The sequence below is a fragment of the Corythoichthys intestinalis genome, chromosome 1 (assembly GCF_030265065.1).
Source record: "Corythoichthys intestinalis isolate RoL2023-P3 chromosome 1, ASM3026506v1, whole genome shotgun sequence".
Lineage (NCBI taxonomy): Eukaryota > Metazoa > Chordata > Actinopteri > Syngnathiformes > Syngnathidae > Corythoichthys > Corythoichthys intestinalis.
Genome location: NC_080395.1, coordinates 54677984 through 54694795, shown reverse-complemented (window position 1 = coordinate 54694795; position 16812 = coordinate 54677984). Strand labels below are relative to the sequence as shown.

Here is a 16812-nt window from a genome sequence, read left to right as displayed (position 1 = left end):
CGGTCCGCGTCCAATAATCGCCAAGTTCGAGCTCTACCAGCAGAAAGTACTGGTGAAATCCAAAGGAAGAGAATTACAAGGAACAAGATTCGGTATGAATGATCATTTCCCGCGCGAGATCAACGAAAGACGGAAAATCCTCTATCCAATTCTGAAGCGGTCCAGAGCAGAGGGCAAACGTGCAATTATTATTATTATATTATTTGCACCACACACCAAGGTTGTGGGATGGTTGGGACCTGTTGGGGGTGGGGGTACCTCACGGCTGCCTCCTCACCACAGGCCCCGCCATCTCTGCACCTTTTTTAAATGCACCACACATCATACTCCACAGGAGAGCTCTGGCAAAGGGCGGTGGGACGGGCGGCTGGGCAGAAGCTCCATGCTGCGGTCCCACTGCCCCAAGCCAAGCTCTCCTATTTTAATGCATACATTGCACTACCCTCCCCTCACACCCCCATCACGGTGCTGGGTGATGGCTGCCAGTCGGGAACCTGGCAGCCACAGTAATAGGGTGGTAGGTGGGTCCCACACTTTTTTTATATGGCGTGGCTCCTGGGGTGTGGCCTCCCCTCTGCCTCGGCTGCCGGCCGCGGGAGTAGGTTGGGGGGTCGGGTCCCCGATCTTGCATCGCCCCGTGGCAGTTCCTGGGCGTTCTCCTGCCTCCGCCTTCCCCTCTCTTCTCTGGCTGGGCATCCGCCCTGCGCTCCGTCGCGGGTCGCTGACTGGGCGCCGGTGTATCAGCGGGGTGTCGCCTGCACCGGCGGGGGACCCTGCCTTGCCTGGGGCTTGGTGGGCCACTGGGGGTCCCGTGGCGTGCCGTGCCGGTTGGGGGGCTGTGGCTCGTGGCCCGGGTGGGCGGGCGGGAGTGGGTGTAGGCGTGGGGTTGGTGGTGCGTCCCCTCCTGCCATCCCTGAAGGCCGGTTGATGGGTACGCGGGTGGCCCGGGGGACCACCCTGGGTCCCGGGGGGGGGACGATGGCTCCTTTGCTGGGCTGCGGGAGGAGGGATGGGCTGCGCATGGCCCCCCGCCCCCGCGCCCGCCCTCCCTCCCTCCCCGGGCTGGCTGGGTGGGGGCTGTGGCCCTGGGTTGGCGCCCGCGCGGCTTCTCCGCCCGTCTGCGTGGCTGTCGCGCGCCCGGTGGGGCCTGCGTGCTGCTGGATGTGGTAGGGCATTCTCGGGTCGGGGGTCCCGGTGCCGGGATTGGCGATGCGGCGGCGTAGGGTTGGTCGCCAACGGGCTTACTCGTAAGAGATTCACACGATTACTGGGTTCTAGATCACAGAACTGATTTGTGCACACTCTACCCCTTTCAATCACTTAGCTTATAGGCTTATAGACACCCCCACCCCCATTCTCCTCTTTCACTGGCCAATAGGCCCCCACATGGTGTAAACCGGAAATACATCTCGCTGACGATAGCACCAGCATATTAGTAACTAGTTTAGATGTTCAATGTATATCTAGTTGTTGTTTGTGTATGTGTTTCTTTTCCTTCTTCTCTTGTATTTCTTTTCTTCTGTCCCCCCATAATCCCTTCCTGTTCGCTGCTTTATCATAATAAAAAGGTATTTTGAATGATCACAATGGGAGTATGTCAGACTCTCAATGTGAAACATTAAAACTGTTCAGAATCTGGGCACTTAGACTTCCATTCTCTGTGTCAAACAGCTGAACAGGACAGGTTTTAAAAAAAAAAAAAAAAAAAAAAAAAAAAAAACGTGCAATTATCACGCTCGACAAACTTTTCATTGATGGTCAACTATACCGAGACCAAGTGCTCACCCAAACAATTAATACCTGACTGGGCCGACAGCTGCTACAAACAGCGCCCAGTTGCTAGTTGCTACAAACATACGACAACATAGGGCTATGGTAGATATCATATATTTGTAAAACTAGATTTGAAATGACCGATGATGGCAGCGTTAGAACACGTACAAAGAACTAGATGCGAAATGACAGACTTGCCGGCACTAGTAAACAGCCGCCATCTTAAAGCAGTAGACTTCTCTAGAAGTTCTGTTGTAGTGAACCTAATTACTTTTTATCTAAAATGCCTCTAAATCGGCCAAATTTTGAATCTATCTTTAAATGATGAAACAGTTTTGACATGTCGAAAGAAGACAGAAGGGAAATTATGGAATAACGGGAGCAATTTTAACAACTTTAACGGTTGATTCACAACATTAAATTAATTGAATGTAGTTTAAAGCTGCTGATACAGAATGGGGACTTGAGTATTTTATTTACTGTTTTGAACTGTTAACTTGATACTAAAATAGTACTTTGGTTTAGCCTGAGAGGACTTTTGAACAATTTTGTAACTAATGTATAAAACATCAAAAGCTGGGGGTGCATCAATAATCGATTTATAAATCGAATCGGAGCTTCTGAATCGTAATCGTAATTGAATCGTTAGGTGCCCAAAGATTCCCACCTCTAGTAAACATTGTACTTGCATGTTTTTTTTTTTTGTATTTTTATTTTAAGTCAAGAAAATGTTTTGTCAATTTATTTTAATTTAATCAGAATTGTGCATTGTATTTTTGTTTGATCAAAAGAAGACCACCTTTAACACCTTCGACCGGCTTTGTATTTGCCCGACATTAATAAATGGCCCCATGCTTGTATGAAAAAAAACAATTGTAGACCTTCAACATTTGTATTTGAGGACCCCTGGTGTAAACTGTGGTGGTCCTTGCCCACACTCCCCTCTGCTGGCTTTTATTGTTATGATCATCATTGATCAACACTGCTTATAAGGAGCGGCCCGGGCAGCAAGCAGGTGCCAGATGATTCTGCCAGTCACCATTGGTACATCGGCCAACTACGCCTGTAGTTTGTAACTCTTGTCTTGGAACTCTTAACTAATTCTGTTTTTTTGCCATCAGGACATCCACCCATCACAGCCCTCGCAGCAACCGCCACAGCCACAGCCACAGCCATTGACCATTCAACCCACCAGCCGCTCAACACCTTGCCCTTGTACAATAAATATCACTTCACACTCCATCTGTTTCCGGCTCGCATCTTGGTCCACATCAACTTTGCCTACCTTGCCTTAACAGTAAACCTTTTTACCATTTCTCCTCATTACTTCTACAACCCCAATTCCAATGTGTCACGGTGTGAGGACGAGGTGAACCCAAGTGCAGGTAAAACCGGAACGCAATGCACGCTGTCGATAACTCAAAACTGTTTTTAATGTTAGTTAACAAAAAACAAAGTACAAATTAGGGATGTTCCGATCTGATCACGTGATCAGAAATCGGGCCGATCCTGCCATATTCCAGAGGAACGGATAACGGTGAAATGGATCGGGTTTTTCATTTAAAAAATATATTTGTTTTTCTGCTTCATGCTCGTACAACCTCTCACTCCTGCTAAGCAGTGCGCCAAACTGTCAAGATTGCATTTGGTACTTAAGTTAATGATGATTGACAGGTTTGTAGCTTTGATCTTCCTAGAGAAGCTTGGTAGCTCTATGATCAAAGGCACAAATGTGTGAATGTGGCAACTCATTGTGTAAGTGAGAGGCTGTTCTCTGAAGCATGAGCGTCAAAGCATGAGTAGACTCACTCAATGAACAAGCATTTTTCTACGTTATTCTTGTTTAAAAATAATTCACATGATGAAGGCGGCACGGTGGGACAGTAGCATGTTTGGAACTTTTGTTTAAATAAACAACATTTTTTAAATATTGGATCGGGACTCGGTATCAGCAGATTCTCAAAGTCTGGTTACTCCACTGCAAAAATATGCGATCGGGACATTCCTAGTACAAACAAAAGCTGTGGGGATCAAACAAAAGACCAAGAATCAAAACATACGGGGATTCAGTACAAACCAGGCATGGATGCAGAACATGAGAAGAACAGAATGACACAACAAGAACAGACAGCACATGGGGATATTAAATACAGACATGGGGTAATGAGGCAATGAGGCACAGCTGGGTGACACAAGAGGCAGCGGATTGGTCAATACACAAGGAGCAGGCCACAACAGGTGAAATCAATGGGTAATCACATGGACAAGAACAAACACAGAACCAAAGTCAAACCATGACACAATGAAGTTGGGACTGGATGAACTACAAATGCTCAAACCAATAAACTTGATCGTTCTTTAGCAAATAACCATAAACAATACAGTTATATAGTAATAAATAATAATCATTCTTAGCTGGAACAAAGCAGCAAAAAGTGAAATGCTCATAAAACACCTGATTGGAATATCCCACAGAGGTGACAGGTGACTATGTATATAAGGAACTTCCCTGATTTGCTCAGTCATCCATAAGATAATCTTGGGCGAGGTTCACATCTTTGTGAACAAGTGCGCAAGAAAATAGAGGACAATTTTCCTTAATGTACAATTGCAAAGAATTTAGGGATTTCATCATTGACAGTCCATAATAGGGATGTCCCGATCACATATGTTTGCATCAGAGTTCGAGTCACCTGATTTTGAGAATCTGCCGATACCGTGTCCCAATCTGATACCGAAAAAAAGTTGTATTTAAAAAAAAAAAGTTTTAGACATGTTACTGTTCCACAGTGCCACATTCATCATGTGAAATATTTTTAAATAAGAATAATGTAGAAAAATGCTTTTCTTTATTAAATGCTTCATTGAGTGAGTCCACTCAAATCCGCTCACACAGCCCCCTACTTACATAATGAGTTGCCACAGCACACTACCGCTAGTGTGTAACAAACTAAACGATGATTGGCAGATTTGCACCTTTGATCGTGGAGCTACCAGGCTGCTCTGGCAAGATTAAAGCTACAAACCTGTCAATTATCGTTAACTTTAACTAGCAAACTCCAGTGCACTGCTGACTAAGAGAGCAGCTGGAGGGAGAGTAAGAGGCTCTACGAACACGAAGCAGAAAACATAAATATATTTTTTAAATTGAAAACCTGATCCTTTTCACCAGATTCTGATCCTCTGAAAAATTGGACCGATTTCCAATCACGTGATTGGATCGGGAAATCCCTAGTCCGTAATATCATCAAAAGGTTCAGAGAATCTTGAGAAATCATGACATGTAAGTGGCAAGGCCGAAAATCAAACATTGAATGCCTGTGACCTTCGAACATTTTTCACTTTCTAACACGAAACCAACATAAATGTGTCAAGGATATCACCACATGGACTGGACACATGAACATTTCAGAAAACCAACGTTAGTAAATAAGTTAGGGACTCCATCTTTAAGTGAAACTTAAAACTTTAATATGCAAAGCAAAAGCTATTTATCAACAACACCCAAAAACGTTGACGGCCCCGGGCCCGAGTTCTTCGATGATGGATTGATGCATAGTGTAAAAGTGTTCTGTGGTCTGATGAGTTATCATTTCAAATTGCTTTTGTAAATTGTGGACATTGTGCTAAAGAGGAAAAGAACCATCCGGACTGTTATGGACGCAAAGTTCAAAAGCCAGCATTGGCTTTTGCTGGCTGTACCATCATATGGTACAGCCCCATACCATATGATGGCTGTACTAGTGCTAACGGCATTGTTTACTTACAAATATCAAGGCACCATTAATGCTGAAAGGTATATTCATGTATTGGAGAAACAGCCATCCAACCAACGTTTTTTTTTTTGTTTGTTTTTTTATAGACGCCCTACTTATTTCAGTACGAAAATGCCAAGCCATATTTTACACTAGGGTTATGACTACAAAACAGTTTCCCAAATGTTCATCTTTCTGACCAACTTTTAGGCAGCGATGACTTTTTTGAAGTGCATTTCATTGAATCATGAAAAAAACCTCCCGCACCTAGCACATCACGTTTAAAAATGCATGAGTTTACGCAATGCTTTTTACTAATAACATAACAGGAAAATAATTAACAAGTATCAAGAAATATTAAGACCTATATGAATAATAAATAATAATTAAAAGAACTGTTAAAACAGCGTGGCTTCGTCGTAAAAGAGTGCAGCTACGACTACAGCTGCAGCCTGCCTGCAGTCCATACCTATCTCCCATTGAATGTGTGTGTCATAATATGAAGTGTATAATATGACAACAGGGACCCCTGACTGTGACTGACAGGTGAAGCTATATATCAAGCAAGAATTTGAAAGAATTCCACCTTAGAAGCTTTAACAATTGAGTGTCCTCAGTTCCCAAATGTTAATTGAATGATGCTAAATGACAAGGTTATGTAACCATGAACCTGTCCCAGCTTTTTTGGAAAGTGTTGCAGCCATAAAATTAAAAACTTAAACTTGATTTTATTTAAACAAATACTCATTATGAGTTTGAGCATTCAATAACTGGTCTTTGTATTGTATTCAAATAAATATAGGTTGAACATGATTTGTAAGTTATGTATTGTATTGTATTTCTTTAGATTTAACATAATGTCAAAACTTCATTGGAACTGGGGTTGTACATTTGCCTGTGCCTTAATCACTAGTACAGTATTATGTGAAGCCTCCAGAGTGTGATTACTTTAACGACCTCTTTAAGAAAAGCAGTTGAAAATAAGCAAATGAGCAAAGTAAGCGCATTCTCAACCTTTCGAGGATTGAAATCTGGCAGCATGACACAAGTAGCGCCGACCCAGAGAGGACACAGCAGCTTGTTTACAATGCCGTGCACATGGTGGAGGGGCAGTGTATGGAGAATGACGTCATCTTGAGACCACGCCCACTCAGAGACCAGACACTGGACCTGAGCAAAAGACGGACAGAATGAGTAAGATGACTGTAAAACGTAAAACTGAACAGTTCAAGTTGAAGATTAAAAACATAATTCATTGGTTTTGTACTTTTGTTGGAATTCCTTGCAACAGTAGCATCGAAACATGTTGTGACTACTAACTGCAGAGTCAAACAAAATTAGTATGGTTATCATGATGCAGGGCTGGAAAAATAATACCTACTGCAGTGAATATAATCAGGTCACTGTTATTCCTGCTATTCTGAATAATTGTTGTCCATCAAGAGTTTCATACCCAAAATATTCAACATTTAAATTCATCCTGATTTGTATACTGTTAATAACTGATGGTGTGTCATTTAATTTTAATTCACTGGTTGTCATTGACCGGGATTGGTGTCTAATGCACTTTGGCTGGAAGGGGTGGCAGTGAAAGGTCATGTTTCTGTGCCATTGACAACAAGAGACAACCAATCTGTCTAAACAGGGAGGGCTGTCAGTCCCAGTAGAAATATATTGGATTGGATGATTGGTCTGGAAGGAATTCTTAATTTTATGTCTGATAAATGTATCTTTTTGGAGAACGTTTTTGTTTTATATTGCCCATGGGTAAACTTGTTTTAAATAGGACTCACAAAGTCCACTCATGCCACGGTAAATCTTGTAGAAAGTCAGGCTCAAGACCCATTTTTACTTCCATTAGATAAGTTAAAACTTTCAAGCAGTTCAACTTGTCTAGCTGTGACCTCAAAATTTTAATTTATAATTACATTAGTATCATAACCTAGAACAAGACAGAGAAGTTTTTCAAGAACTCGGATAACTTCAAATTGCTGTGTTCCGAGAAAACACTCCTTTAATGATTACTTCACCACTACAGATCAAGTGGAGACAAATGAAGCTCTGACATCATTCGGAATGATTTGATTTTCCACACTAATGGACAAGTGGGTCAATTTGCCTTGAAAATATACAGCAAAATCTTTGAGAGATCTTTAATGGCATAAATTAGAGCTAATTAAGAAAGCTAGACTGGAACAAAAGAGGAATTATGCTAATCAAAGAGGGTGCGTATATGTGCGTGCGCGTGGGCATGTGTGTGCACGTGTGTGCACGTGTGAGTTAGAGGTAATGTGAAGATGTCTGAACAGTTATTTAATTCAAAAACATGTTTTGGATTAATGGAATGAAAAAGTAGAGTACACCTTTATGCTAGACACTTCTTTAAAAAGGCTCAAAACTAAAAATGAGTATTTGAGGGTTTTCAAAAATTTGAATGCTACTAAAAAATTGTAATTATCTCCCAAATTCTCAATGCGTTAAAAAAATATTACATATAAGAAATGGTTCATTTACAGAGAATTTTTATTATTCATATTCATGTTTTATTTAATTTCTTTAAAAGTCAATTGAAGTGGATCATCGTGTATAAGGAAAGCAATTGATTGTTCATTATTATTATGTGAAATGCCCTATTTTCTTGTGTATCCTTAATTTTTTTTTTTTTAACAAATGAAAAAAAAAAATATTCGTACAGTGGGGCAAATAAGTATTTAGTCAACCACTAATTGTGCAAGTTCTTCCACTTGTAAATATTAGAGAGGCCTGCAGTTGTCAACATGGTTAAACCTCAACCATGAGAGACAGAATGTGAAAAAAAAACAGAAAATCACATTGTTTGATTTTTAAAGAATTTATTTGCAAATCATGGTGGAAAATAAGTATTTGGTCAATACCAAAAGTTCATCTCAATACTTTGTTATGCACCCTTTTTTGGCAATAACGGTGGCCAAACGTTTTTTGTAACTCTTCACAAGCTTTTCACACACTGTTGCTGGTATTTTGGCCCATTCCTCCATGCAGATCTCCTCTAGAGCAGTGATGTTTTGGGGCTGTCGTTGGGCAACACAGACTTTCAACTCCCTCCGCAGATTTTCCATGGGGTTGGGACCTGGAGACTGGCTAGGCCACTCCAGGACCTTGAAATGCTTCTTACGAAGCCACTCCTTTGTTGCCCTGGCTGTGTGTTTAGGATCATTGTCATGCTGAAAGACCCAGCCACGTCTCATCTTCAATGCCCTTGCTGATGGAAGGAGATTTTCACTCAAAATCTCTCGATGCATGGCCCCATTCATTCTTTCCTTTACACAGATCAGTCGTCCTACTCCCTTTGCAGAAAAAAAGCCCCAAAGCATGATGTTTCCACCCCCATGCTTCACAGTGGGTATGGTGCAATTCAGTATTCTTTTTCCTCCAAACAAGAGAACCTGTGTTTTTCTTGTTTCTCTTATATTTTGGTTTCATCAGACCATAACACATTCTTCCAGTCCTCTTCTGGATCATCCAAATGCTCTCTAGCGAACCACAGACGGGCCTGGACGTGTACTTTCTTCAGCAGGGGGACACATATGGCAGTGCAGGATTTGAGTCCCTGGCGGCGCATTGTGTTACTGATAGTAGCCTTTGTTACTGGGGTCCCAGCTCTCTGTAGGTCATCCACTAGGTCCCCCCGTGTGGTTCTAGGATTTTTGCTCCCCGTTCTTGTTATCATTTTGACGCCACGGGGTGAGGATGGAGTTGAAAGTCCATGTTGCCCAACGACAGCCCCAAAACATCACTGCTCTAGAGGAGATCTGCATGGAGGAATGGGCCAAAATACCAGCAACAGTGTGTGAAAAGCTTGTGAAGAGTTACAGAAAACATTTGGCCTCTGTTATTGCCAACAAAGGGTACATAACAAAGTATTGAGAGGAACTTTTGGTATAGATCAAATACTTATTTTCCACCATGATTTGCAAATAAATTCTTTAAAAATCAAACAACGTGATTTTCTGGGTTTTTTTTCCATGTTCTGTCTCTCATGGTTGAGGTTTACCCATGTTGACAATTGCAGCCCTCTCTAATATTTTCAAGTGGGAGAACTTGCACAATAAGTGGTTGGCTAAATACTTATTTACCCCACTGTATATTCATTTATTCAGTGGAATTTTAAGTAGGATGCTCAATTAAAAAAAAATAGCCGTGGTAGAAATTGTGCCATTTGTGAGAAAAAATGGGGCAGGTCATAAGTGAATGAGCATCTCCTTGTCAACAAGCCTTACGGAATGTTCCATAATTGAATGTCTAAATAAATATTCTCCAATCAAAAACCCGTTCTCAGTTTTTGTTATTCTGTAATCTGAGGTATCACAAAAGAAAACAATGTGAGAGTCATATTCCCTATTCTGCTCAACAGATCTCTTTTTACGACATGTTTTGGTCATAAACCAGTGTTTTTGACAAAATCAATCAATCGTCTACAGCTAATTACAAAAAAAAAAAAAAATGGAAAAGCAAGAAAAAAAATCTGTCTTTTGGTAAGTGCTTATCAGTGTTGGGAAAGTTCATTTTCTGCATGAACTAGTTCAAACTGCAGTTCACAGTTCATAATTCAAGATTTTAAACTAAAGTTCATGTTTTAAAAAATCAACTCTGTAATTCTGGTCTTTCTTCTCCCCAATAATTGCTGCAAGCTATTATTGACAAAGGTCGATGTAGAACCAAAGACAGCAATTATTTAATCCACTTTAACACTGAAACTATCAGATTGATCTTCATATTCAATTTCACATCCGCGTCGGTACAGACCTGTTCGTAAAACTTGCTTAAATGTTGCACCCTATCAGGAATTGCAACTTTGCAGTTCTGCGCATGCGCGCATCCCAAAAAAAAACACCAAAAACTTTAAATAAAGAAAGGAATATGTACTGTCTTTTGGTCATGGATGCACATGAAGGAAAAATCTCCTTACACATATCCCACCATGTGGCTTTGCTCAACGCTGACTGCACATCAATCTCTCTCTGTCAACGTCTGTTAAGCATTTATTTCCACCATATTCATGTTGTACACGTATGTTTATGATGTAACTTATTTATTTAGCACATTTGGATAATATTGAGAGTCCAACTGAATGTAAAAGAATGCCTATTCGCCGCCATGAAAGCTTCAGGAGCAAAATCTGACAGAATACCGGGTTACAAGAGCTGTCGTCTCCTGTGGCCACGCTGCTGTATTGGCTAAGACAACACAGCCGTGGCAGGTTTGTTTTAGCCTATTGCTTTATCTGCAGTTTTGTCAGTAAGTAATTCTGAACTGTAGTTCAGAATTACTGTAGTTCAGAATTACTAGTAATGTAGTAATGTAATGTAATAATAATGTAGTTGTGAATTCTGAAGTGTAGTTTATGGACTACGTGTCCCATGGTCACTCTGGGTTCACACAGCCAATGGACTTGGGGGATATACAGTAATGGGGCAAATAACTATTTTGTTATATGATATCTAGTGAAGGCAGCACGGTCAAAGAGTGATTAGCACGTCTGCCTCACAGTTCTGAGATCAAGGGTTCAATCCTGGGCTCCTATGTGGAGTTTGAATGTTCTCCCCGTGCCTGCGTGGCTCTTCTATGGGTACTGCCATTTCCCTCCCACTTCCCAAAAACAAGCACGGCATCTAAATTGTCCCTAGGTACGTGTGTAAGCGTGAATAGGTATTCGTCTCCTTGTGCCCTCCGATCGGGTGGCAACCAATTCAGGGTGTACCCCACCTACCGCCCATAGTTAGCTGGGATTGGCTCTAGCACCCCTGTGACCCTCGTGAGGATAAGCAGATTGGAAAATAATGAATATTCAGTGAAATGCGCGCGAGAGTTACGGTGCATAAAAAAGACATTTCTCGCAGTAGTCACGTTTGTTCAGTGCTGCACAACACCTGTCAAATGATCCCACCCTCTACCACGCTTCAAACTTCGCGCCTTCAATCCATCGTGGATTTTTTACGTTTAAAAACACAACAACAGTATTTTATTAAAAATGTTCAGATATATGCATGTATACATGTAAAAATCATTGTTTTCTTTATATATAATTATTACATTTGCAGTGCTTTAAAACCATTTATCAAAATATAGATGTACGTACATATAAGGTTTTTTTTAAAACATGTCTTATATTTATCTCTTTCCACTGCTGTTACATCTGATTAAATACAATGAACAACCCCCCCAAAAATATATTTACACAGTATATACACATTTACTAGTGTATATGGAGGAAAATACAGACAAGACTGAAAAAGCAGTTTCTGATCTTGCACGCCTCTTTAAAATAAACTGCTTTATTTTAAGCAGAAAGAACTGTGGTTTGATAGAACAATATGTCTATAAGCTGCAATAGCAGATTCATGGCGCATTAAGCCCCCGAACTATTTTGAATTTGTCCGTTTTACCCTGGAAACCCCCGTTTACAGACGTCGCGCAACCGCTTTTGTTTCAACCCAGCCATAAAAAAAACGGTAAGTAATTATGTTTATCATTCAAAATGTCTGTCATTTTTAGCTTAGAACCATTAATAGATGTCTAATATTGTTGTTTAAAAAAAAAACGACTTTAAAACATTATTCACTCGCACGTTTTAGACTTTCAAACACATTATGTCACAATGAAAAAATGGTGCCTGTAAATAAGTCATAGATATCTACCTATAACTATGGCTTAATTTTATTATTATTATTTTTCCCCGATATGTTAGATGAGAAATAATCGATCCAAACAAAGAAAAATTGGAAAAATAAAAAAAGTTTAAAAGGGTAAATATATTAAAAAGGAACACCTCGACCACTCCTTGATGTCTGCGATTTCTGCATCGCGACCCTTGTTATATTACCACACCCATAAAATCCCCCCAAAATCCGGCTGTGGTGATGCACATCTGTGTCTTGACACTTGATGATAAATGCTACATGGAGTTTTTGGATCGAAACAAGGTAAGTACGCGATAATATCTCGTTAAAATCATGGCGTCTTAAATTCTGCTCTTGCGTGCTCTCGCCTTGTTAGTTTTGCTGTTTAATTTTTTTTTTTTTAACTGCCCTCCTGTTCAAAATGTTTCTTCTGCCAGAAAATTGAGATTTTAAGCTTTCCAATGATGTATCACACATGCATATAGGAAAATTTTGAAATTTTGCCAAATTGGGGGTCTCAGAGCAGAACTTCAGGTCACCTGAGTGTTTTCCGCCACCCAAAATATGAACATGTTCATGAACGATCGTTCCTATAACACATTCATGCAAAACACCAATCCTATACAGCATGGGTGTCCAAACCTGTCCGCAAGGGCCGCTGTGGGTCCTGGTTTTTGTTCCTACCAATCGAGCACAGACAGTTTAACCAATGAAGTTTGTTCTAAAACAAGCAGCACCTGACTGCAATCAACTGATTACACTTGTGAGACACCAGATTGGTGAACAGGTGTGGTCTTATTTTGTAGGAATGAAATCCAGCACCCACTGCGGCCCTATGTGGAATAGTTTGGACACCACTGCTATACAGTATACATTATGTAACAGAAAACACTTGTGGATTCTAAAAGATGGCTGGCAATATTTACTTGCAGTACTTAAATTAAGAGGAGAAATACAATATTTACCATGGCTTGGATGCTGCTGTGCGTATGAAGAACACCTTTGGGCCTCCCTGTAGTACCACTAGTGTAAATTATCATGGCTGGTCGAGAACCCCATTCTGTACTGGCCTCCTCCATGTCTTGGCTGTCGCTGTTGTTTAAAGTGCTGAGTTTTGAAGTAAGAGGAAGTGTCAGACAAGGCAGACCCAGTCTCTGTGCCAGTGGCTCCAGGGTTTCAGCATAAGGATGCCCCGCTACCAGCAGCGCACTCTGGGAGTCTGTGATTATGTACTCCAGTTCTGATAGTGGGTGTTTTTTGTATAGTGGAACCGCCGTCCCTCCACTCATCCAAGTAGCCCACTGGGCTACTGTATAGGAAGCATCATTAGCACACAGGAAGGATATTGGTTTGCCTTCCAGCCTTCCAAAGTCAGAGTGTAGTGCGTCATTGATTCTCCTTGCAAGGCCCAAGCTGTTCGCATACAACTGCTTGTAGCTGTGGCTGCAACTACTGTCTATCACGGCTGTTTTGTCTCCAAACGCTGGAGCTCGAGCAAACACCGGCTTCTGGTTTATCCTTGATGATGGTGCTCTTGTCCGTGTATGAGCTTTCCTCTGGACTACATTTATGAAAAACCACTTTCGATTGGAAGAACAATAGTTAATACTACCACAGGATCTCCAGCAGCACTTCCATTTCAGAGAGTGTCGTATGCCGACAAAGCTTGACAACATGATTTATCCAATTTGCTCAGACTATCCAGACTTTTAATGTCAAAATTAATGGCATCTTCTCTTGTTTGAATATGTGAACATCAGGATGACACTTGATTGACAAGGAATTAGCAATCCAGTTTTGTGGACAACTTCTTGATGGGCCAGTGATGAACAAATCTTCTCTTCATCTGCTCAGATAAAAACATTAAAGATAGTATTAATTAAATATCTGATCTTACAGGTTTTTACCAGGGTAATTACTTTTCTACTGTTTTGTATTATGATACAAATCACTGCATACTAAAATCCTTTCAAATTATTAATTCATTCATTCATTTTACGTTCCGCTTATCTACGTGGTTGCTTCAACCTGTCCCAACAAACTATGGGGAATAGGCTGGGTGCACCCTGAATTGGTTGTCAGCCAATCGCAGGGCGCAAGGAGACAAACAACAATTCACATCCGAACAGAAACCTAGGGACAATTTGAAGAAGTCAGCCAGCCTAACATACATGTTTTTGGCATGTGGGAGAACTGTGAGGTGAATGTGCTAACCACACAGTCACTATGTTGCGTCCTTTCAAAGAAATAAAAATATAGTTTTTTGGGACAAAAATTTCCATGCTATTAATCAACATTAATTTACTGCTTATAATTAATTTAAGATTTTTTAGTCCCAATGCTAAAAAAGGACAAATATTTCTATCTACTGCTAGTTAACTTATTCACTACCATTGACACGACAGCGCCCTTGGTTGAACTGCCAATTTCACGGTTATAGATGTCTAATCCCAATGTAATTGAACTGGGAATCGTGGCAGTGATAACCCATTGCTAACACTCCCAGTTCAAATGAACTGGACGTCTATTGCCATCAGTGAGTTGGAGCCTACTCCAGAAATGGCCGTCAATCTATCACAGGGTACAAAGTTACAAACAGGCATTCAAACTCATATGAATAGACAATTTACGGTCATTAGGATAAGCGGCTCGGAAAATGGATGAATGAACAATTAACCAAACATATCTTTTGGGGCCCTGGAAACAGAATTCATAAAAAAATAATTAAAAAAAAAAAAAACTACACAAGTCAGTAGGGGTGTGACAAAATATCAAAATGGTGATATATCGTGATACTTTGTATCCCAAAAGGTTATCGATATGCTCCTGCATGAATCGAGATATCATTTTAAAAAGGTGTCAGTCTAAAAAAAACAAAAGAAAGGAACAAACAAGTTGTTACCAAAATCTTCCACCATAATAGTGTCTCAGTTAACTCTAAGGCTGCCTTGAAGGTGCTCGACACCCAATCCATTTAGACTGGGAACGTTCGTTCATCCGAAACCAGAGCATTCACAGTCATTCTGTAAGATTTTCAGGGCATTTATAGGTCACTTGCTGTTCATTTTAGGGCATTTCCAGGAAATTTCCTGTTGAGTTTGAGTCACTGCCTATTAATTTGGGTGATTCCCAGGTCACTTCCCGTTCTGTAACACAAAATGAACAGGAAGCGATCCATAAAATACCCCAAAATCAACAGGAAGTAACTAAAAATCAACATGTAAATCACCTTAAATGGCCCAAAATTACCTCATTGCCTGGCATTGGCTGGTACTGACGGCCATAGACGTTCAATCCATTTGAAGTGGGAGGGATGGCGGCGAATGAACATTCGTTCATGAACATTCGTTCATTCGCTGCCATCCCTCCCACTTCAAACGGATTGAACGTCTACTAGTGATAAACTCATTCCAATTCACAGCAGTAGCTTCTTTTTGTTTATTAGTTGTTTTTAGACTATCCTAGAATGATTTCCTGACCAATGTATCGATAATCATTGTATCGCCATATCGTCAGATCATCGTTATCGTGAGCTTTGTATCACAAACCATATCGTATCGTGAGGTACCAAGAGGTTCCCACTCCTACAAGTCAGGATGTAACATGCAATCTCCACATGGGAAAGCTGAGGTCAAGAATAGAACCCCAACCAGAACTGTGAAGCAGAACCATTGTAAAAGAATTACAGCCAAAAAAAAAAATAAAAAATAAAATAATAATAATAGTTAAAATTAATTATTTGTTTATTATTATCTAAAGCTACACACAGATTACAGAAAAATAAACAGGGAAGATCATCTTAAATTATGCTTTATTATTTTTAAAAAAGCATCTTACGTTGATGGTAGTAGCTTATTTCAAATCCTAAAACCTGCTATTAATTACCTGTATGGCAGATTTATTTTATGCATGTTGATGTAGTAAATAACAAAAGGATTATGGTAAGAAAAATAAAAGATGTCCCAGGGTAACTCTCATGTAACTTTTTCTTTAGTCCTCCCTTATTTCTTAGGTTTTCAGTGCAGTAAACCAATTTACGACGATGTTTTGCATTATTAAAAAATATAAATTTAAAAGTATTTTTATAAGGAGTGCAATCTTTAGGGGAAAAAAATATCACCGCTGTTGGCAAGCCACCTTGTAAAGTGTATTTATTTTCACCTTACCTTAGAAGCCGGTGCTCTTTCACTGAGAAGGACGGTGTAATCAATTATGGTGCCGGCATGAAACACGGACACGTTCTTAAATGGTTCCGCCTTGTATCAAGCGCTTTCCACTTTGTGACTACTGCAGTCGACAAGAAATGGTGTATTTCTAATTTTACATTTGCAAAAAAAAATAAAAAATAAATAAATAAAATGAAATACAATAAAGAAGCAAAGAAAGAAAGAAAGAAAGAAAGAAAGAAAGAAAGAAAGAAAGAAAGAAAGAAAGAAAGAAAGAAAGAAAGAAAGAAAGAAAGAAAGAAAGAAAGAAAGAAAAAGAAAAATAAGTGGAGGTATAGCACAGTTCATATTTTCAGTTGCATGCTGTTTTTTTTAGTAGTCAATCATGAATAACATAAAATGCTTTGGTTAAAAAAAAAATTAAAAAAAACTTTATGCTTTGGTTAATTTTTTTTTTTT

The 16812-nt window shown here is 40.1% G+C and overlaps 1 protein-coding gene across 3 annotated transcripts in view; it reads right to left on the bottom strand.

Annotated features, from left to right (window-relative positions):
- acsf3 (acyl-CoA synthetase family member 3) overlaps nt 1-16413 on the bottom strand; it is an 87907-nt gene extending 71494 nt beyond the window's left edge. For all 3 annotated transcript variants that reach the window (XM_057831532.1, XM_057831540.1, XM_057831549.1), the window contains exons 1-3: nt 16354-16413; nt 13153-14033; nt 6543-6698 (exon numbers count right to left, since the gene is read on the bottom strand). In XM_057831532.1, coding sequence (XP_057687515.1) covers nt 6543-6698; nt 13153-13863 — 867 coding nt within the window. In that variant the 5' untranslated portion in view covers nt 13864-14033; nt 16354-16413. The remainder of the gene's footprint in view (nt 1-6542; nt 6699-13152; nt 14034-16353) is intronic.
- Nucleotides 16414-16812: the final 399 nt, after the last annotated feature.